General features: G+C 37.0%; 1 protein-coding gene and 1 long non-coding RNA gene across 2 annotated transcripts; one reads left to right on the top strand and one right to left on the bottom strand.

The window, feature by feature from the left end:
* Positions 1-1598: 1598 nt before the first annotated feature.
* On the bottom strand, positions 1599-3657 carry LOC125244031. Its single transcript, XR_007179208.1, has 4 exons — positions 3003-3657; positions 2638-2726; positions 2410-2461; positions 1599-2080 (listed from the first exon to the last, which is right to left on the bottom strand). It is a non-coding gene; the product is annotated as an uncharacterized LOC125244031 (long non-coding RNA).
* Positions 3658-8901: 5244 nt separating this feature from the next.
* On the top strand, positions 8902-19399 carry LOC125243933. Its single transcript, XM_048153795.1, has 9 exons — positions 8902-9363; positions 10273-10386; positions 12098-12260; positions 12775-12967; positions 13067-13135; positions 13331-13429; positions 18237-18453; positions 18581-18712; positions 18898-19399. The coding sequence occupies exons 1-9, from the start codon at positions 9282-9284 to the stop codon at positions 19116-19118; spliced, it is 1290 nt and encodes a 429-aa protein (XP_048009752.1). The 5' UTR covers positions 8902-9281; the 3' UTR covers positions 19119-19399.
* The last annotated feature ends 5241 nt before the right edge of the window (positions 19400-24640 follow it).

The following is a 24640-nucleotide window of genomic DNA, read 5'->3' on the forward strand; positions in this document are numbered from 1 at the left end:
ACATGCACTGTGCATATGATACTGAACTTACGTAATTAAAACTGTAATGACTGTACAGTACTTTCCGGTAGTGTAATATGTTACACAAAAGTCACACTTAATGTACACACTGTATGTAAGACTTATTATCACTACCCACTATCAGTAAAACAGAAAGAAAAAGCAGTTTCTTTGGGCAAAACAAAAATGCATGACTGATAACATTTTAGATTACTAGGTCTCTGTCAGTCAATACAGTTCTTTACAGTAAGTATGTCACTGCATCATTTGACACAGGCAGAAACCACACAAAAACACTTGACACACCCAAGACACAAATGTCCCAAGTCGTCATTTCTACAATATCTATATTTGTCCTGTGGTGTGACATAACTTTGTATTTGAATGATTATATTTGTTGAGAGGTTGGCACCTTTTGGCAAAAGTTTTAAATTAGCCAGAGGCTGTTTGCAATAATTGCTGCAATAATTATGTAAGTAAAAATAGCAGTATTTTCATTGTACTTAAATAATATTTAGGTACTATTTGCACTGTGTAAGTTGTTAGATGCTATTAGTACAAATAGATACTATTTGCACCAGTTAATTATAAAACAATATGCAATGACAACATAACAGTGTATATGATTATATATATTTTAATTATAGGCCTATTAAATGTACTATTAAATGCACTTTATTCCCACTATTAAATACTCATTATAGGCAATTTATTTCCACTTTTCGAATATTTTCTTCATTTTTATTTAAAATAAATGCCTCTCCGAACTGATATGCGCAGAGATGGGCATAATGCATGGAAATGTATTAAAAAAGTAAAAATACCAAATGTGTGGAAAAAAATGTATTTAAATACAAATACAGTATTTTGTACTTTGAAAATACACAAAATACATGTGAAATTGGCCATTCAGTGAAGTATCACTATTAGGCTGAAATCTGTCTGGACCTATTCTGAATGTTTTAAAAGGTTAGTTGATGAAGATGAACGAAGGTCTTGTGGGTTTGGAGCAACATGAGGGTGAGTAATTTAATGACAGAATTTTCATTTTTGGGTGAACTCTGCAATTAATATAACATTATTTATTATGAGCACATTTTACTTTTTTTTGTTTGTATATGAAGTACCAATCTTTTGAGAATGATAAATAAAGTTAGGCTGCATTCCGAGGCTGTATTGTGAGATAACATGTATTTTGTTATGCATTTAGAGTCATTATTAAAGAAATGTTTTTGTTTAGAAATGATTTAAACATTTTTAATAAATGTATGCAATCAGCATAAATAAAAAGACTGCATTTCTAAGAACCTGAAACTACAGATTTCTCTTTTTGTCATAGATATATTAGATATTATGTGCTTCTGTGTGTAATTGTGTATGTGTATTTCATTATTTCTACACAGTAAAAAAAAATGATTTTTTGAAATTGTAAAAAAAAAAAAAAAAAAAGAAATATTGGAGTATGTTTTAAAAGAAAACACTATTTAAAATTATTTAAAACTTTTAAATGTGATGTTTAATTGTTTATTTTCAGTGTACTGTATATTAGTTCTATGACATTAATGTGTATTATTTCATGTCAGTTACTGTACATTGATGTCAAATGAATCCTCAGCAATACTAATGAAGGCCATACTGCATTATAATGTGGCTTCCTGTAAAGCCAAAAAAGAAAAGTGGAAAACAAACGTGGGGTAAAAATGAGGATAAACAGCAACCCAAAAATGACTTTAATTTTATTTATTTTTTTATTTCAGATGTTTATTGACAGATGATTTACATAAAACAGAATTATAGTAATTGTACTAGTTATAACAAATTAAGGTAAAGTAAATAGAAAAGTAGAGTAAAAGAATCAACCTGAAATTAGCTTGGAGACAAAGCAATAATGGATAAAATTAGTTGATGATGGGTATTATTGGATGATGTGCATCGGATCTTAATGTGCAGCATATATCCTTTCTTTAGAATAAACCACTTTTCCATTCCTCAGGATTATTTTCTGAAAGCCATAAAGACCACCCCCTAAATTGATATGGCGATTCACCTCGCCATTTCTTGGAAGAGAAGTTGTAAAGCTCTGGAAGGAGTGTGATAGAACAAGAAGTTGAGAATGGATGAGAAAACAAAAGGTGGTGTCATATTCATAATCATCTATTTATAATTATGCTGATTAAATGCATGGTGCTACTGGGCTTTAAATACATTAAATGTGTCCACAAAATATTAACATGAGGTCTATCAGTGTTGTATATGTTCATCTGTGCAAAACAATTCTTGTTACTTTTATACAGTTAGAGCAGCTATATGCTGAGAACATAAAAAGTTAGTTAGTTTTTTTTTTTTTCAATTATTTCATTATTTGTAAAGATTAAGAACCAATTTTACGATGTTTCAAAAAACCCTTACCTGAGAAACAGCCATCTCATCATCATAATAATCATTCTGATGTCCACTGTGCCTTTAAATAATAATAAAAAAAGAGTAATGTTAATTATCTAAGATGTGTTAATGAAGAGCAATAAGTTTACATAATTCTAGAGTCAGGCTTTGGAAACAGTTGATAAACAGTTGATTGTTGATTGTATCTCCACTGTATAGATTGTATCTCCACTATATATATATATATATACTAACCTAGAAGCCCCGCACCTTAATATCCTCCCACAGTGACAGTGGTGACAGTGGTAACAGCTCATTGTTGGAGATGTAAACAGATGTCACAGCTGATGTGAGAAACATGGAAATCATTTCAAATATAACCTTTTTAAAATTTTCCAGTACTTTGTCTATATTGCTGAGTTGAATTTATGTTCAGAGAAAAGTGGTAGAATAGTTTGGTATACCAAATTTACCCATTAAATGGCAAATAAAAAAAACAAACATACAATCTAAAAATACATTCATTTTTTTTAAACATTAAGTATTGTTTTTATAATATGATAGAAATATAAACCAAAAACATACAAGTTGTATTAAATTTAACTGTTTTATTTGCTTACCAAAGTCTTTGTCAAGTGTTCATGCAGCTCTTCAAAGCAGTCATCTGGATTCTACTTGACTATACAGAGATCTATTTAAGTGCCCAGAAGCCATGTCCCCACCCACTGACTGACAAATGCTCCTGAGGAAAGACTGAAACTAAAAGTTTTGTTATCTTTAAATCTTTCTGCAATTTTAACAAGAAAATCCTTACACTACCAAACACTGTGGTTTCATGAGATAACATGTAAAATTGCATAATATTCATCTGTATAAAGAATACTGTGGAATGTACAGTGATGTTATGTGTGCCCTGGGTCTGTGTTAATCACCTTGGTTATATGGACTAATCACATACTCACACCTGTTTCCCATCAGTTTCTGTGTATTTCCATCTGTTCCTTTTTCTGCCTACTGTTCCTTGTTCTGTTACTGTTTGCTGGTGTTTGACCCAATGCCTGTACGACTACGCTCTTTCTGTAAATAAAGCCTGCATGTGGATATCCAACTCCATTGTCCCACTCCCATCCGTTATAGAATACTCGACCACACAACGATCCAGCAGCTTTTCTCAAGAACACTGGCCAGGTATGAACCTTGCAAGACTATTATTAACCCTAGAACAGGGTATGCGACTGCTAGAGGTATATATTCAGGAGTTTAGAGGTATATAGGGGGGGCTCTGTTACGTGTGCCCTGGGTCTGTTAATAAACGTGATTATATGGACTCCATTTCCCACAATTCCCCAGCTTGGAACTAATCACACACTAATCACACACACACACACACACACACACACACACACACACACACACACACACACACACACCTGTTTCCCATCAGTGGGAACTTTATAAGCTGCACTCTAACACACACACATTGCTGAGTATTGTTTCTGCCTTGTTTCTGTGTATTTCCATCTGTTCCTTGTTCTGCCTAGCCTAGCCTGTGTTTTTGATCCTGGACTGATTCCTTGTTGATGATCGTTTGCTGCTTGCCTTGACCATTGCCTGTGTTTGGATTACTTTTTTGCCTTGCCTTGTTACTGTTTGCTGGTTTTTGACCCAATGCCTGTACGACTACGCTCTTTCTGTAAATAAAGTCTGCATGTGGATCTCCAATTACGTTGTCCCACTCCCATCCGTTACAAGTGACTTGCTGGCAGCAATTATGAAGTCGCTGTAGTTTATTTCACAGTATGCTTACTGTTAATTTAATCACGGTAACTATACAGTATAGTTATATTATTGATATATTGTATATTTCTATTATAGTAAAATTACAGTACTATAATTGTCATCAGAATAAAAGTTGGATGCTGTTTTTTCATTACTACTTTTAATTTTGTGTACTGTAAAATGAAGACACTTTTTGTTTCACAAAAATGACATTTATTGAAAATGTTCAACATTTTTACATTTGAAAATTCACAGGCATAAAATGGCTTTTAATTTTGTATTTTAAACATTTTTCTTTCTGTAAACATTTTTATTATATTGTAAACAAGACTACTTTTCTAATTCATGCTCTTAAAGTTTAATTAAAATGCTAAGATTGGAAATGATTAAAACAAATTTAATATGATTCAAAAACTGCAGAATTTCAGTTCTCAAACAATTTGATACATTTCTCCAAACTCTGGGACGTTTTTATAAAAATTTGAATAAATGAAAACTAAATGACTTTCAAATCACATGAGCCAATATTTTATTCACAATAGAACATAGATAACATACCAAATGTTTAAACAGAGAAATTTTACACTTATCGACTAAATGAGCTACAGGTCTCAAAGTTGGCATGGGGGCAACAAATAGCTGAAAAAGCAAGACATTTCGAAAAGATTCAGCTGGGAGAACATCTAGCAACTTGTTAGGTTTTTGCTCCTAATTTGTGCCTCATCCCAGACCTCTTATTTGGCAATTGAATGAGCAATCACTCAGCGCTGAGGGAGAAAATATTCTCATTTTATTGATAAGAAAAGAGAGAATATATAGAAAGAGTACAAGGGGTGTAGTATAGTTTCAGCCAATGAGAGAGGGAATACATCATATAGCTGATGGTATAGGAATGTGATACATATGGAAAAACAAGTCTAAATATGGTCATCAACTGGTCAGGTACCCATGAGGTCCCTTAGCATCCCAAGGACCTTCTCCTAAGCAGGGACCATTCCCTGTTTCACATTCACTCCTAGTAGAGCCTTATATGGAAATGGTTCTGGTACATAGAAAACCATATGTTAAGACATAGTATACAACTTTGACAGAGGAAAAAAAAAGGAGCCTCAGTCCACATACTTTCAATGCTGAGACCAACATAAAATCTATCACAACTAATTTAATATCAGGTCTGTAACATGATGTCTTATTAGAGATGCAGAGTCTCTCAGAAGTAAAGCTGGGCAGAGGCTCTCTAATCTGTGAAAGAGTGTGGAAAAAGATTGTGGAAATCAATGTTCCTCAACGTAAAATTGCAAAGGCTTTGCAAATCTCATCATCTACAGTGCATAACATCAAAAGATTCCAAGAAACTGGAGAAATCTCTGTGTGTAAGAGACAAGATGAGTAAGAGAAAATGCATGAAGTGACCAGGTGTAAACAGGCCCTTTGAAATGAAATGTAACAACTGAAACTTGTTTAAACACATTCATGACTCCAAGGGCCTGTTTATACCTGGTCACTTCATGCGTTTTCTCTGATCAGATAGCTATCTGATTTATAAAAACGATTGCATTTACACATGCCACATAAATGTGTCTCCGCAAAACGGATATAAGTCCGATCTTCAATTCCCGCGCTATGTGCAGATTTCATGGAGTTCACCTCACGTCACCGAAAGCAACAATTATGAGCTGCATTTTATTGATCATCGGCTAATTTCAAAATCAAAGACCGCGATAGGAGAAAGCGTGGCCACAGCCCTATCATTTAGTCTCATTACTTTTAATGAAGATGATTGTGTTTTGAGCGCCTGCGACTTACTTTCAGTTTGATTGGCGGCAGTTTGCGCGTTGTGTTGCTGAATAGATACTCAGCTGCTCATCTGCGGCGATGCGTGCTGCAGTAGAGCCGTCATATCTGGCTATAACATGTTATTTAGCCTATAACACGCGCTCACACGTTTATTTTTTAGTATTTTGAGAGGAGTTAAATTTACATATGTGGTTTCGACAACCAGATGCATTTAGACCTGTTCAGTTTTGACTGGAATGCGTCCCAGGCTGCGTTTACACTTTGCATTAATATGCGATCACGTGATCCGAACAAGGAGATCAGGGGCCGTATTCACAAAACATATTAGGCTTGTTCGACTTGATGCAGCGCCGCAAAGACCGATCGGCGGCTGACTTGAAGCAGTGCATGCCGGTAAGAAATGTTGTCCGATTTGAGACAGCGCTGACGTCATGTGACTGTGACGTATGGCTTTAAAGTACCGCGAGAGCGATTCGAGATCAGCCGCCTGAGTTAGCCAGTGCAGTTTCTCAAGAGGAGCTGCACGAGCGCTGATGACGACACAGCTGTTTCATGATTGGCCGGATTCACCGCATGACAACGATCACGTGTGTTTCGTGTTTATTGTCACGCCTTCAGTTCCAGTAATGCTCAAAAATCTTTGTTTTTATAACAGTTAAAGCTCTTTTCATGTAGTCGCGATGTTGTATTGTGTCATGTTTATCAAAATAAAACGGATAAAAAACATAGATCCCACTACATTGTTATTTAATTAACATATGCTTATGTTGAGCTTTATTCTTGTAAAAACAGACGCTGTAAGCAGTACATAAAGTTTTGAATGAAAAGGTCTCTGAAACATCAGTGTATTTGTTAAATATTTTGAATATTATTGCAGATGAGCAAACGCTCTAAAATATACGTCTTCCAGACGAAAATGACGACGTCGCACAGATGTCTGCACGGCGTACGTGTGCTATCTGGGTAGTCTCTTGTTATCATAAATGCAGTTTCTCATTCTCCTGAACAAATTGCAAATGCTTTGGTACATTCATGCATTTGATGTACAAGTGTCAGATGTTTCCTACATTATCACTTGCTTATGTTCATCAAAATATACTAGGTGTCGAATAGTTTTTATTTTCATAAGCCATTAAATGCAAAATGGTTGAACTAGTCATAAACTGTCAAGCATATTTTCTATACATTTCTTTTAGACTTTTTTTGTCCTGAATTATTAAATTGCAGGGATGAATTTTGAATTTCAATAATGAAGGGGAATGTAATTCAAGCAATGTTCAACAGTTCTCTAAAATATCTCAGATGCCATCTCATTTGGGAGGCACAGACAGAGCACAACACAGTGTTACACACTCTGAACATGAATGAACAACAAGGACACAAACAGAGTCAACAGACGGAAGAAGGAGTAAGGATGTGTGGTGGAAGGGTACGGAGGAGAACAGAGGAAGAGGTAGAAGAGGCCAAGACTGAGATGTTTCTGATGGAAATAAGAGCCACTGTTGTAGATCATGCTCTCAGTCATGACCTAAGTCCGAGACGGGTCAAAATAGCAAATGATGGGAGATGTGTTTGTAGACAGAACAGGTGTGAAATCAGATAATGTTCACTATGTACTGTTCACTACATAAACTGTAGACTGATGTAATGCTATGTTACTGCAGTCTACTTGCATTTTACATTATACAGTAAATATTACGGTGGCTGAGAGAGATCACCGTGCACAACTGAAGAAAACACATGCAAACAGAAAAAATGAACAAAACATCTTGATCAGTTTGACAACACACTTGCTGCAAATATTCACCCAAATACAGAAACTTGCTGCAGACAACACACATACAATGATGATGAAAACTTTCAGGTAATCGACAACACCACTGACAAGTGTTCATTGAACAAGCATGTTCCAGCCAGGTTCGTCACTTGTTTGGGGTACCCTTGAAACATTTCTTTGTCATCAGTTCTCCTCTGTCCAGCAGTGAACAGAGCATTATTATAATTCAGGCAGCTATCATAAGTCCGATTGGGATGATCGCAACAGTCAAAGTATTTATTCCAGTTCCATCCAGTTGAGGATCATATTCATCACGCTGGAATGGATGGTTTGGTGAGGATCTGTGCCACTGGCTGTCATTATATCACATGACATTGTAGCTACTGTAATTTTTTGACAGACCACCAGAAAGTATATCTGAATCCTGTCTCATCCAGTCTAGAGTGACGTGTTCATACTGTTGAAATGTATGCCATACAGATAAAGTGCAGTCTTGTGTATTTTCAATCACTGACATCAAAATCGTATCCATATTACTTCTGAAAATACTGTCAGAGTGTCTTTGTCAACAATGACACAAGGACTTGTCATTCTGATGGACACTGATATAAGGATTATGAGCTGGTTACAGGCTATTGCAGGTAATTCATTGTGTGCTGTTATTTGTATGAACTGTTTTAAGAAATGCACATACTGGTTTACATCTTAAGGATGCATATGAATGAGAATATATAATAGGAGAGCAGTTGCAGCAAACATTGTTTTATATTTAGAGAGAGAGAAAGAGAGAGCAGTTACAGTATTTAGTATAAAAAGTTTTTAAAAGAATCATGACTCAAGCTGGGACGTTTACATGTTTGTTTACAGATTTATTTATTTAACCCTAACCCTAACCCTAACCCTAGCCCTAGCTGAGAGCTGCAGACAGTCTGACACTGAGTGACTCGCCGCCCTTCCCCCACCAGCCTCTGATCGCGCGCGCGCCTCCCGCCCATCCCCCACAGCAGCAGCGCAGCAGCTTCAGCGCAGAGTGAGATCAACTCTGAGGAGAGATCACAAGTGCTGCTCAAAAGATGGAATAATCTGTCGTGGCTATGCGTTTTTAAAGCACTTTTACAAGATCTAGCAGCTTTTCCTTCCTTTATATTTAATATAAAATACCATAAATTTTAAAAAAAGAAGATTTAAAGAAAATGCTGTTAATAAAGTGCACGTTAAAGTTTATTTTAGAGCCTCGAAATAATCCACACATCTCCCTGATTTTAACTCAAACATTTGATTAAATAGAATTAGTAAAAATTAAGATATGTGTTCCAAAGAGATCGTTTAAAAGTGATCATGTGCTCTGTCCATTAGAAAGACGTACGCCTCCGTTTTTATTTTATTTTTTATTTTTTTTATTTAAGTTTGAAGAACCAGTACTGTAAATAAAACAAACAAAGATCTAGGTGTTTGCCAAAATATTTATTAGGTCAAATAAATGTAGTCACAATTTCAACGTGAAATCCAAATACGTAACTACGTCACGTACACACGTCAGCTGTGGATGTGTTTTCCCGGGAAATGCAGTCACATGGCATTGCTTGACGCGAAAAAGACGACAACCCCCATCAATGGACGCTGGAGAGGTGAGATCAAGTGTTGTCCCGAAAATGCATGATAACTAAAATACACTGTGAAATATGAAAGTTAGTAAGATGTATGTTTACTTTAGTGGTTAAATTATTTTCTGTTAATGTTTTATTTCTCGATTATATTTGAGTTTGATTCTCATTTGATTTTTTTTGTTGTTGCAATAAATAAGGAAAAAAAACAGTTCATTGTTTATTTGTAGGCATTGATCAGCAAATATAATTTTGTTATATTTCATATAATATCACTTTAGATTCTACAATTTAATCAGTGGTAGCCTGTTTTTCTCAATTTTTGTAAAATATCAACAGTATATATTGTAATTTGAAATAATTAATTTTCATTTTTTATTATCTGATGTCATTTTTAATTTTATGTAATACATTATTTACACAATTTTTTTTTTTTTTTTTAATGGAACACAAAAGTATCCATGTTTTTTTATTTATCTTCACAGAGCTTTTTTGCACAATGACAGTACATAGACACTTTATAGTATTTTTATTCTGTGTGTCAAGCTCCAAAGCAGACAAAATAGTCCATATAAATCTAGCAGATTACTGACTGAAAATCTGTAGCTTTTAAATGAATATGAATATGGATTGACACCAATCATCTGGTCACAATGGTTTTTGGCATCAATGATATTGCTGGGGTTTTTTTTTATCTAAATGCCTGTTTCAGACTGGTCACATGTGCTGTCATTGCATAGAGCTCTGTATTACATTTAAAGATAAACTTTAGTGTTCCACAGAAAAACACAACACAGGTTTGGAACAACATGAGGATTAGTACAATAATTATGTACATTTTTGGGTGAACAATTCCAGTAAGATCAAAAAGATTTTTAAAAATGCTTATTTAATCCATTCACCTTATATTTCTTTTTATTTCTTTTTTTCCAGAAATAATGCTGAAAAGCAAAAGGCGTAAAACACCTCTGCAGGATGCAGAGGATCACATGACCCGTAGAGCTGATAAGCCTGGGCTTCAAGAGCAGTTCATCAGCAAATATAAAGGCAAGTATTTATGACTAACCAGATACACGAATGGTTAGGTTTTGATGTCATTAATGCAGAATAACCTGCTTTACAAATAAAGTCTTGTAGTTTAAAGGGTTAGTTAACCCAAAATGAAGTTGCTGTCATTAATTACTCACCCTCATGTTTTCCCACACCTGGAAGACCTTCATTCATCTTCAGAACACAAATTAAGATATTTTTGATGAAATCCGATGTCTCGGTGAGGCCTCTAAAGCTACTAAAGACATATTTAAAACAGTCATGTGACTACAGTGGTTCAACCTTAATGTTATGAAGTGTTGAGAATACTTTTTGTGCACAGAAAAACAAAATAACCACTTTATTCAATAATATCTAGTGATGACTGATTTTGGGCGCACAAAAAGTATTGAACCACTGTAGTCACATGATCTGTTTTAAATATGTCTTTAGTAGCTTTCTGGACACTGAAAAAGGAAATTATCTTACTCTCAATGCAGGCCTCACTGAGCCATTGAATTTCATCAAATATATCTTAATTTGTGTTCTGAAGATGAATGAAGGTCTTACGGGTGTGGAACGACATGAGGGAGAGGAATTAATGACAGAATTTTTATTTTTGGGTGAACTAACACTTTTAGGTGGTTATTGGTTTGTATGTAAACCAGGACAATGGATAATTTTAATAAGGTGATTTTTTTTTTTTTGAGTTATCAGTATATCGTTGTGCATGATCATGTACATGATCAATGGTTTTTTTTTGTTTTTTTTTAAAATTGGGTTTTGGTTAAATTCCTTAAGTAAGGGCTGTTATTTTCACTTTTTTTTCTAAGACACAAAATACATCAGTAATACCCTCTTGTGATTTAAAAAAAAAAAAAAGCTTTTACTTTAAAATGTCTAAATGGGAGACAGAGGTTGTCTGGGACATTAAAAATCGTCACCTGAACAGATAAAGTCATCTACTCACTAGTCCCTTTCACAGCCTCGTTGTGTTTAGAGGTAGATTTAGGGATGTACACTGTACACAACCATTCAAACATACATTGTAAGAATGCAAAACATTATACTTATTAAACAGGGAGATGGATTTTTAAAGTTTTACAGTTCCTGGAGGCACATTTAACAACAACAAAAAAACTCTTTATCTAAACTATAGAAGCCAAAAACCATCCATAAACATCCATACACCACAAAGACAAACTATCCAGAAGAGATGCATGTATAAACACAGAATTTTCTTTTAAAAATAATGCAACACAGACACGTTCTAGACGAGTTGTTGAAGCTTAATCATGAGGACGATGAAGTTTTTCAACTGTGGTGTATTAATAGGCAAACTTAAGCTTAGTTTCTGCAGCAATACAAAAGCCAGTTAAAACAACATATAGGGTTTTAGTTGAGGGAACCAGGGGGATGTGAACTACCGGATCACCAGCAAAAATACGTCATCGCTGCAGCACTCTATTCTAAATGATATAAAGCCAAGATAATATTGTTCATGTATGAAAGTGTATGAAATTTTAACTGTATAATTTTAAGATTTTAAAGTATAATGTAATGTATAAAAGCACAGCATACTTAGAAATTTGCCTGGCTATTGACTATTTTCATTCAGCAATTTCCCTTTTACATATAATGTACATCATATGGCAGAGAACTTTAAGTAATGATCAAAATGATAGTTGACTTAATAAACTGCTGAATCTAATGCATTTCTCCTCTTCAGGGCGTGGGGTTTTCACCACTAGAGCTTTTTTCAGACGTGATTTCGTTCTTGAATACAGAGGTGAACTTCTGAGTTCAGAAGAGAGTCTTGACCGAACTGAACACTACACTGAGGCCGAGAACGCGTTCCTGTTTGACTTTCAGTGGCGTGGGAGAAATTGGTGGTGAGTACAGACCTGTTGGATTGATGTAGTAGAGACACTAGATTGTATCACAAACCTGCAAGATTTAATTCTAGCGGGTGTGCTGTCTCGTGTTTTTTAATCGACTTGTTTTAAATGACCATCACATGCAACTTGAAAAAAGAAATGCCTCTATCGTGGTCAGTAGACGAGGTGGCAGCACAACTGTAATGATCAGACTATAATCCCAATCACTTTTCAAAATGGTGAATGTTAGATGCATTTGTCTGCTGAGAGGATGTTGCCATACACTATCCGATAGATCCGTGGTTCTTAGCCCCTCCTCTCTGCAGATTCTGTTTGTCTCCTTAACCTGACACACTCGGTTGAGTTCATAGAGCTGTGTCCTGATGATCAGCTGATGGTCTGAATCAGGTAGATTAAAAAACGAGACATACAACTTATGCAGAGCGGTGGGTTTCCACTTAAAAATAACTCCACATGTCTAGCATATATAAGATTACAAGAATTGAGTAATAATTTTATGTCTTTATAGCATGGATGCATCTAAAGAAGACTGTTCCTTGGGAAGACTTGTAAATGACGAACACAGAAATCCTACTTGCAAAATGAGAACCCTTGAAGTGAGCAGTAAACCTCACCTGTGTCTCTTTGCTGTGCGAGACATTCTACCAGGGGAAGAAATCACTTACAATCACGGATACTCAGATTGGCCATGGCGAGTCAAGGTACTATCAAGAAAATGATAGAAAGATTGATCAGTAATTCATGATAATCTTTTACTATCTGATTAGTTACCATGTGATTGTGGTCTCATATTTCTCAAGCCTTTGATTCAAGCATCAACTGAATCCTCTGATAAAAAGCCATCCATCAGTTTGGGTCTGCAGAGATCGGTAAGTCCACTTTAAAACATCTGTATCATTATTCTTTATTATTGTCTCTTTTGTGAGTAGTGTGTCTGGGTGTTAACAGAAGGAAAGGAGTGATAGATAAAGTTACTGTAGGACAGCTAGAGTAATTACTGGTTTTTCTGTTCTATACAAACATTTCTGATTTTTATATTCACTGGTTCCTTTTCTGGCATCCAGCCTCATTGTGCTGCTCCTGTTTCTTCACCTGGATTGGACGAGGTGAACAGCAGTGGTCCACATAAGCAGTCAGGCAAAGCAAGAACATCAAGAAAAACGGTAACTATCTCATAATGCAGCAACTATTAGATGATTTCTGGGGAAAACTGTTGATATTTGAAATCGACACCCAAACAACCACACCCCTCCCTTCATTGCTCCGCCCCCAAAATACTGAACACCCTATTCAACACGGGCAACTACTAACAGCTGGTGCACAGGTGTTCAACTAGAAAAGATCTTTATCGCTGGCAGACCGTAGGATGCATTAGAAGGTTTGTTTTTAGTTGATTGTAGGTGCGTGTCCACTTCATCCAGCACACTTTGTGTAAACACTCCAAATGGTACAAAATAATATTTTGTCATTAGAAATGTAATTTCTGTGAAAAGAAATGTAAAAAGTTAAATTGGTTCCTTCCCGGTCTGGAAGGAACCACTGCGGAGAAGCACAGTATCTGTGTGACTCGTCATAGACAAACGGAGAGAAGTAGCTCCAGCTACAATGTTTTTTAGACACGTGCAGTAGGCTTGGGTATCGAGTATCGAGTATTGATTGGAACCGGGACTAGCTTTGCGATTTTCCCGGAATCGTTCAAAAGTTGAAATTTCGATTCCTAGTTTCGATTCCCAGTCCACCGACTGGAGGAAGAAACCGCTGAACACCAACGAAGAAGCGTCCACCGGAAGTGTTGGCATAACCGAGCGAGTCGAACATGGATAGTGTGTGTCGGCGGTCCAAAGTGTGGTTTCACTTTTCTAAATAGAACGAAATCTCTGCAAAATGCAACATTTGCGGCAAGATTGTTTCGTGCATAGGAGGGTGCACGTCGAACATGATAAAGCACCTCTGAGTTCATGGAGTAGAAATAAATAAATGTCTTTGACGCGCTGTGCCGACCGTCCTCCGCTGCCTCTTCCTCTGGCTCCGACCCCCAGCCTGGCAATCCACACGAGATCCGATTTTTATCCGATCTTTGAACATGCGACCTACGTCTAAACACGCATATCCGATTCCCATTGTAATTCCAAGCCATCAAACGGTGAGGGCGGAACGTTTGCTCACAAAAATATAGCTTCAATGTTGTATTATGAAGCAGACATGTATGTATGCTCTATATTGATGTGGGAACTTTGTCTAACGTGAAAGAAATTATGCACACACATATATGCAGCAGCTGAATTTCAAACTTTGCCCGGTTAATTTAAAAGACCGCCGTGTTGTTGTTTTTCTTATAAGCCAAAAGGTTCACTGTAGCTCTCTTTTTCTCGCGCGCACGCTCTACCCTTGCTCGCTCGAATTTATTCAAAAAACGGAATTCTAAAACTAATAAATGTAGATAAAATATCAAACACAAATTACCTTTATTTTCCGGTCTATATCCGTTCATTCAGAATTCGCGCTGCAATACATCCATGACAGCTGTTAACTTATCCATTCTGACAGGATAATCATGGCCTCTCCATGAAATATATAAATAATTTTAATAGCACGACCATTCAAAACCCGAGGATCTACTATGTGCTTTTAAAACTATGAGTGACGATCATCGTGGGGCAGGAAGTAATGTAAACACAGATATCGGATACCAGTCGCGTCTAAAGTGAGTGTAAACACACTGGCCAAAAAATCGGATTTGTGCATTAAGACTTGCAGTGTAAATGCAGCCATACACTCATGTGTAAATGTGTTTTCAATATATTCATAATTTATAATATTTATATTCACGTTCATAGATTTAATATTTAAATTGTAGTTGAAAACAGCCCTGTGAGAAATTCATAGTACAGTTCATAAAAAAAAAAGTTCATAGAATTAAAATTGATGGAGAAGGTCAGACTATTTTTATTCAGAAAGACCAATGGTTAGCTAGCTCATTTAAAATATCCTAAACTGCCTCTTAAAAGAATCGGAATTGAGAATCGTTAGGAACCGGAATCGAAACAAGGAATCGAAATCGGAATCGTTCAAATTCAAACGATACCCAACCCTAACGTGCAGTTATGTTTATTAACCGCTTGAGCACCAAAAGTTATGGAATGTAAATGTAGCGCCTTACTACCCACCTCTGCTAGTTACCTAGTTATTGTCACAATTTTATTTTCAATATTGTTAATGTACATTTTATGTTTGTTTAAAAGGTTAGTTCAAATAATGTCATTAATTACTCATCCTCATGTCGTTCCACACCTGTAAGACCTTCATTAATCTTCAGAACACAAATTAAGATATTTTTAATTAAATCCGATGGCTCAGTGAGGCCTCCATTCAAAGCAATGACATTTCCTCTCTCAAAAACCATAAAGGTACTAAAAACATATTTAAATCAGTTCATGTGAGTACAGTGATTCAACCCTAATATTATAAAGTGACGAGAATATTTTTGTGCACCAAAAAAACAAAATAACGACTTTTCAACAATATAGTGATGGGCCGATTTCAAAACACTGCTTTGGAGCTTTATGAATAGGTTGTTTACACATGACGTCACAGCAGCTGCGCGAATGAGTCTGGAGGGCAGGGAGTGATGTTTCTATATAGGAATCCTATCAAAAACTCAAAAGGTTTCGCATTGTTTATAGTTGCTCAAATCGTTAAAATCGAGAACCCAGAAGGTGTTTATATCGTTTACATAACTTATACCGTTTTTTATAACTTATTTCATTTTTTAACTTTAAAAGTTGTCGCCTTTTATAGCGTTTTGCGTCTGCTGATTCTGAAATTAATATGGATACTTACCTTTTGTTTTTGACTCGGTTAAATATTAACATTCTTCATGCTATCGTTTGCAGGAAGGAGAAGATATTTTATCCTATTTAATTATAATTTGGTGTTTTCCCTTCAGTTTTGTAGAATTGTTTACAATGTTGATCTGGTTACCATGAACAGTCATGCGCTGCTGCTTTCAGCCGTCGTATGGTAGAAAATGTCCAAATAAAATAAATATTTAACAAGCTGACAGAAGTCGATGCATTTCTTTGTTGGAAGCGTGTAAATGTAACTAGTTTTAATGTTGTTTTTGTAAATATTCACTTTCCCATATGACCACAAAGGAGAATCGGAGGGTCACGATCAGGGGATGGACACCGACACGCTGTATTTTTGTATTAATTTCAACAAATGACCAAAATCAAACCCATAGAAGCTCATGAACAGTTTTGAAGTGGCTGTGTGTGCAAGTTATAATCATTCACAAACGAGTGATCATACTCGCAAACATAATGTTAATTATTATTATTATTACACAACAACCACATACAAAACTCAGCTAAGTATGTGATTTATTATTATTTTTTTTTTAGTGAAAGGCAGTGGGTTTATTTAGTGACATTATTACATTTGCTAAAAGTCGTCTTTCCTCACCTTCTCAACCAAGGCTAAAATTGTAGCCTATTACCATCAAGTTTTTTTCCCCGAACGATATCGTGAGTTCCTATTACAATTCTCGATTCAGCATAAATGACCAACAATGGCGACATTTTTCACAATCATGACAGAAAATTAAAATACTGTCCTTAACATCACTAGCAGAAAGGCAGCGCGATATAAACAAACCAAGCTAGAACTGAACACGGCGTGACGGCAGCTGCACATGAACTGATTTAAATATGTTTTTAGTACATTAATGGATCTTGAGAGAGGAAATGTTATTGCTTTGGATGCAGGCCTCACTGAGCCATCGGATTTAATCAAAAATATCTTCATTTGTGTTCCGAAGATGAACGAAGGTCTTACGGGTGTGGAACGGCATGAGAGTGAATAATAAACGACAATATTTTCATTTTTGGGTGAACTAACCCTTTATGCTAAATACTTCTTTATATATCCACAGAAATGTTTTCAATCAAGACTGGCAAAATTAAGAAAAAACAATGAAGATTGCTATTAACGTTTTAACAGAGCAGAAATTGAAAATGAACGCAATAAGATTGCTAAACAGAATTATTATTATTTAATAATTATTTAAAATTATTATTTACAAAATTATTTATTCATTACAATTCAATTTAGCCTCACACGCAAACTTTGATCGATAATGAAAATATTTAATAAAACCAAAAGGGAAAATAACGATCATAAAGGAGTAGCCAATAGTTAATAATAAATTGTAAAATCCAGAATATTGTATCTAATAGATGAAAATCAAAAAGAATTAAAACATTAAGACATTTGCAGATAAGAGAGAAGAAGCAGAAGCCCAGGATAGCAAAGGAGACAAAAAGCTAAATTATCAATAAGTCAGTCCATATTATACTATAAGCATACAGGGAAATTCCCAACCCCCTCAAACTGATGTTTTTGTTAAAATTAAAAAGGTTAATTTCACCCATTACATCGTCCACTGGTCCAGTGTCAAAAATATGTTGTTTTAACCCTTAGGGAACTTTTTCAAATGTTAAAAACATCACTTCTGCAGTACTTGGCAGGCGTCCAATGTCTAACCACAAACGTGTCAGCGTGACCTGTCACACCGGAACACTTGAAGAACAACTGAACATAACAAGCATACTCTTAAATATAAAATAAGAATAACCATAAAGGTACAATAACAAGTAAATACTTGAAGAGTATATGTATATAAAGTAATGTATATAAAGTATGAGTACATAAATATAGGAAATCAAAAGTGAAACTGATAAATCATAAGCCATAAACGATTAACATAAATATTAATAAAAATGCATGAATATGAATATTGACCATTTCGGATCCACCACTGAGTAATATGTCAACATCATCACAATACTCTGTGATCAACACCTCAGTCCATTAACAGCTAATTATTTTAATATTAATTAATAGTTTCCTTAGTTCTTTTGCTTGTAGACCTTATGTTTTTATTCAAATTATATTTTCAAACTGTTACAGTCATCCTTAGTCGCGTCTGCAACTGATGCATCCTCTTCATCGGCACCCTGTGCTGTGTCCACCTCTGTGATGACCTCATCACCGTCACCGTATTACCGGTTACCAGAGGGGACACTGCAGTTGGCAAAAATGAGTAAAGTCCTAATGGCCATGGAGAAAGGAACACTGTCTGACTTCAAAGGAAAGAAACATGACGACATTGAAATTGACCCAAATGGTATGAGTATACTTGAACGGTCTGTGTGTGTCTGTGCTGTATATATTTGCAAAAACTGTACATTATCATATGTTACAGATGCTAAGTATAATCAATAAACTGTTGATTTTTTTTATCAATTGTTTAGAGCAACTTGAGGCTCAAGGTGATTCCATGTCAAGTGATGAGGAGGATTACAGTGACGTATCTCAGACAACAGCACCAGCAGAGACTGATCCACCTGTTCAATCTGATCAATCTGTTTCACAAGAGGATCAAGGTAAGAAAAATCTCTAAACTACACACACAATAATCATCAAATAACCATAAATTAGCTCCAAGCAGCAATAGCCATCCAAGGGCTTTTCAAAATTCAGAAAAATCTACAAATTAGGACATATGTATGATTTGGTCATACTCACTGATTTAGTTGTTATGAGAATTACATTTTTAATTATTCCATAGGTTCTTCAAATGCTCCAAAAAAGAAATGGGAGGACAATGAGGTAAAAGCAGTAGAGAGACACATGATGAAGTTCATCAAGACATGCAAAGTTCCTGGTAAGCAAGACTGTGAAAGATGCATTCACGCAGAGCCAGAAGCTTTGAAGCAGCGAACATGGACTGGTGTGAAAAATTATGTGCGGAACAGGATCACGACTCTTAAAAGAAAGGGTGGTTTGTGAGGAGGCACAAACACAAAAACACTTCAGTGCCTTTTATAACTTCTTTACTGTAAAAAAAATAAATATATAATATATAAAAATACTGTAAAAATATAATATGATGTGGAAAGTGTTAAAAGTATTATTTGACTTATTTGTGTGAAGAGAGTGGCTCAACTAGCGACCAGCTCATTGAAGGTGCTGTACATTAACGTTGTTAGCAAAAGACTGTACTGCTATGTTACATAAACTAATCAAAAATAATCTGTACCATTTATCCCAAGTAAAATAATCCCATATTAGCTCTTATAAATATATTTTACATGCCATCTTAACACTTTTAAACACATTCTCTTTTTGTAAGAAATGGAGGAAAAATGAAAAGAAATTAGGATAAAGGTGTAGAAATTGTTTTGAGGATGGAATGAAGCAGAATATCAAGAAAGACAGAGTATAAGAACGCTAATGAAGAAAGAATAGTTCATTTTCAATTAGGGCTGGGCGATATATCGTATGCGATTGTCACGTGCATTTCGTCAGTAAAGTCGGTTCCCTGATTACCGCTAAATCGCCATCACCTGCTTTCAAATGGAGCGGCATTTAATAGGCAGAGCCGTAGTTCACTGTCAAGCTACGCAATATCGCGTTCATTATCGCAGATGAATCGCCTTCGATAATGAAAGCGATATTGCGTGGCTTGTCAGTGAACTACGGCTCTGTTTATTAAATGCCGCTCCATTTGAAAGCAGGTGATGGCGATTTAGCGGTAATCAGGGAACCGGCTTTACTGACGAAATGTGCGTGACAATCGCATACGATATATCGCCCAGCCCTATTTTCAATGTTCCGTTTTCATTGTTGAGGTAAAGGGGATAAGGGGGAGGAGCGAATGTAAAGGTGAAAAGAGGGAGGAGCGAATGTAAAGGTTGTGAAAAGAGGGAGGAGCGAATGTAAAGGGGATGAAACGAGCGAGTGAATGTAAAGGGAAGGAGGAGGGTGAAGGTAAAGGAGGAAGTTAGAGAGAATTTAAAGACGGATGAATGGAGGAAGTACGGAAGCCTCCAAGTTAGTGCCAGTTTTGCATTTGCATTGTTGTCCTTTGTAAATTGTTTTTTTTTTTCTAATCTTTTTGAATTTCTGTTATTCGCCACAATGTGTTGATATTGTTAATATTAAAGACTCATTTAATCAGTTTGTCTCACTAGAGTCCCCAAAGAGTCATTTTATCGGAGTGTGTGTATCACTAGAGTCCTCAAAGAGTCATTTTATCGGAGTGTGTGTCTCACTAGAGTCCTCAAAGAGTCATTTTATCGGAGTGTGTGTATCACTAGAGTCCCCAAAGAGTCATTTTATCGGAGTGTGTGTATCACTAGAGTCCTCAAAGAGTCATTTTATCGGAGTGTGTGTATCACTAGAGTCCCCAAAGAGTCATTTTATCGGAGTGTGTGTATCACTAGAGTCCTCAAAGAGTCATTTTATCGGAGTGTGTGTCTCACTAGAGTCCTCAAAGAGTCATTTTATCGGAGTGTGTGTATCACTAGAGTCCCCAAAGAGTCATTTTATCGGAGTTTGTGTATGACTAGAGTCCTCAAAGAGTCATTTTATCGGAGTGTGTGTCTCACTAGAGTCCTCAAAGAGTCATTTTATCGGAGTGTGTGTATCACTAGAGTCCTCAAAGAGTCATTTTATCGGAGTGTGTGTCTCACTAGAGTCCTCAAAGAGTCATTTTATCGGAGTGTGTGTATCACTAGAGTCCTCAAAGAGTCATTTTATCGGAGTTTGTGTATCACTAGAGTCCCCAAAGAGTCATTTTATCGGAGTGTGTGTATCACTAGAGTCCTCAAAGAGTCATTTTATCGGAGTGTGTGTCTCACTAGAGTCCTCAAAGAGTCATTTTATCGGAGTGTGTGTATCACTAGAGTCCTCAAAGAGTCATTTTATCGGAGTTTGTGTATCACTAGAGTCCCCAAAGAGTCATTTTATCGGAGTGTGTGTATCACTAGAGTCCTCAAAGAGTCATTTTATCGGAGTTTGTGTATCACTAGAGTCCCCAAAGAGTCATTTTATCGGAGTGTGTGTATCACTAGAGTCCTCAAAGAGTCATTTTATCGGAGTGTGTGTATCACTAGAGTCCTCAAAGAGTCATTTTATCGGAGTTTGTGTATCACTAGAGTCCCCAAAGAGTCATTTTATCGGAGTGTGTGTATCACTAGAGTCCTCAAAGAGTCATTTTATCGGAGTGTGTGTCTCACTAGAGTCCTCAAAGAGTCATTTTATCGGAGTGTGTGTATCACTAGAGTCCTCAAAGAGTCATTTTATCGGAGTTTGTGTATCACTAGAGTCCCCAAAGAGTCATTTTATCGGAGTGTGTGTATCACTAGAGTCCTCAAAGAGTCATTTTATCGGAGTGTGTGTCTCACTAGAGTCCTCAAAGAGTCATTTTATCGGAGTGTGTGTATCACTAGAGTCCTCAAAGAGTCATTTTATCGGATTTTGTGTATGACTAGAGTCCTCAAAGAGTCATTTTATCGGAGTTTGTGTATCACTAGAGTCCCCAAAGAGTCATTTTATCGGATTTTGTGTATGACTAGAGTCCTCAAAGAGTCATTTTATCGGAGTGTGTGTATCACTAGAGTCCCCAAAGAGTCATTTTATCGGATTTTGTGTATGACTAGAGTCCTCAAAGAGTCATTTTATCGGAGTGTGTGTATCACTATTTTTATTCATATAGTTTTTTGACTATTATTACATTTTGCAGAAAACATGCCTAATGTCTTAAGGCCCCAGTGAGTAGCCAGAGATGACTCTGGTGAGGAAAACATCTTAAGATGTTTTTGGGGTAATGATTATTTGCAGTCAATACTACATAAACTAGAGGGATGCAGGCAGTGGTCAGGGAAGTGTTCTCTGCCTTGAAGTCAAGACAACTTTATTTCTAAAGTGTGTTATACTATACAGTTAACTTCAAAACACCTAAAAATAACTGTTGCAAATTTTAACAATTGACATGACTTATATGAGTTGTAAAACAGTTCTGCAGAAGACAATAATGTCATTATTCAGCTTAATTCAGTTCATTTTTTTGTTCTCTGATAGTCAATACAGTCGAATCAATAATATTTCTGAATGTTAATTGTCATTTCCCAACTGAGCAATCCAAAGGCACTCGATCTCAAGCTGCAAATCAAATGAAAATGTATGCTACCCATTTTCAGTGATCTTGAAGAAGTTAAAAAGCTCAGTTTAGTCTCTCACACCAGTTTCTCTGCTCTAGCTTGATTCCAGTACCCAGTATTGAAACTTTGAATTGTAATATTACACTTCTGTGTCTTCTTAGGATAAATAACTTATAAGTTACAACAAAGTCCTGAAAGTGTACCTTAACCAGAGTCTGTGTATCTCCACAGTCGAGGGAAGTTCACTCAATGCATTCATCGAACTAGCCATTCACATTGATAATCTCCTCCGATCCCGGCGTCCTGTCTGGCTGCCCACATCAGTCGGTCTCGCACTTGAACCCATGCAGCTCGGATACACCCCACTTCTTCCTGAAGAGAGAGAGAGAAGGCGACAACTACACTTGTGTCTATACTGCGGACAGGCTGGTCACATCAAAATCAACTGCCCCGTGCGACCCAGTTCCTCTAATTCCAAAGCGGTGAGTTCTCCACTTCAGTCTAATTACTCCTCCAACTGCCTCAAAATTCCCATTCAAATCACAGTTAATAATCAAAATATATCCACGCACGCTCTTCTGGACTCTGGAGCAGCCGGGAATTTCATGTCAGATACATTCATCAGAGACCATAACATATCGGTAACGGACCGTAATTCCCCATTAACAGTGAAGGTGTTTGATGGGAAGCCCATCGGAGGAGGAAGAGTGGCACACATCACCGCTGAACTCGCCTTGCAAGTAGGAATTCTCCACCACGAACAAATCCGCTTTTATGTCATTCACTTACCCAACAACCCTGTGATCCTTGGTCTGCCGTGGCTCAGAACCCATAATCAACACATTTCCTGGAAAGAGGGCCAGATTGTGCAATGGGATTCCAACTGCCATAAAAACTGTTTGAAACAAATCATTCCCCTTCCTGTTCAAACCGTTTCACTCCATGAGACTGACACTGAAAAGCTCAACATACCTGGTGAATATGCTGACCTGGCAGTGGCCTTCAGTAAGAATAAATCCACAGAACTACCTCCTCATCATCCCGGTGACTGTGCCATCGACCTCCTGCCTGGCACCACGCCTCCCAAGGGCAGAATCTTTCCCGTCACAACCCGAATCAGCAGCTATGAAAGCATACATCGAGGAGGAACTGGCTAAAGGATTTATTCGACTGTCCACATCACCAGCAACATCAGGTTTCTTCTTTGTTAAAAAGAAAGATGGTGGCCTAAGACCCTGTATCGACTACCGTGGATTGAATGATATCACTGTTAAGTTTCGGTATCCTTTGCCTCTGGTACCTGCAGCCCTCAAACAACTAAGACTTGACCTCCGCTGTGCGTACAACCTGATTCGCATTAGGGAGGGGGACGAATGGAAGACAGCCTTTTCCACTGCCACTGGTCACTACGAGACCCTCGTCATGCCGTTCGGGCTGTCCAACAGTCCCTCTGTCTTCCAATCCTTCATAAATGACGTCTTTTGTGACATGCTGAATCGCTGGGTAATAGTCTACATAGATGACATTCTCATTTATTCCAACTCCTTCGAAGAACACGTTCAACATGTACGAGCAGTAATCAGGAGTTGCTGGCAATGAAAGCGGCATTAGAGGAGTGGCATAATTGGCTGGAGGGAGCTCAACACCCGTTCAATATTCTCACTGACCACAAGAACCTGGAGTATCTACGTTCCGCCAAATGTTTGAATCCCCGACAAGCCAGATGGGCCATGTTTTTCACTCGCTTCCAGTTCACAGTAACTTACAGACCAGGTTCAAAGAATACCAAGGCAGATGCGCTGTCACAGCAGAACGAGGAGGTGGAACGGACAGAGAATGAGGAGAACATAATTCCTGACACACTACTGTTTGCCCCGGTTCAGTGGCATGTCATGACTGAAATTACACATGCAAACGAACAGGCAGCACCTCCACCAACATGCCCACCAGATCGCACATTCGTTCCAGTACAGCTCCGGGACAAACTACTGCATCACATTCACGACTTCCCAAGCTCAGGCCATATGGGTATCACAGCTACACTTCATCTATTGCAGAATCGCTTCTGGTGGGATTCCATGTTGGCAGACACCACTTGCTTCGTCAATAGTTGCTCAGCTTGTCAAACCTCCAAAACGTCACACCAAGCTCCAGCAGGTCTGTTACAACCTCTACCCATTCTTCAACATCCCTGGTCTCATATCGCCATCGACTTTCACCGACCTGATCTTTGCCTGTGACCCGACTCTGTTTGTCTGCCGCCTGCCACGACCATTGCTTGTTCCTGTTTATGCCTCTGCCTTTGCCCTGTCTGCTTTGTACGCTGTTCAATAAAAGCTGCAAATGGATCCCCACTCTGTTGACCCT

The sequence above is a fragment of the Megalobrama amblycephala genome, linkage group LG13 (genome assembly GCF_018812025.1).
Source record: "Megalobrama amblycephala isolate DHTTF-2021 linkage group LG13, ASM1881202v1, whole genome shotgun sequence".
Classification (NCBI taxonomy): Eukaryota; Metazoa; Chordata; class Actinopteri; order Cypriniformes; family Xenocyprididae; genus Megalobrama; species Megalobrama amblycephala.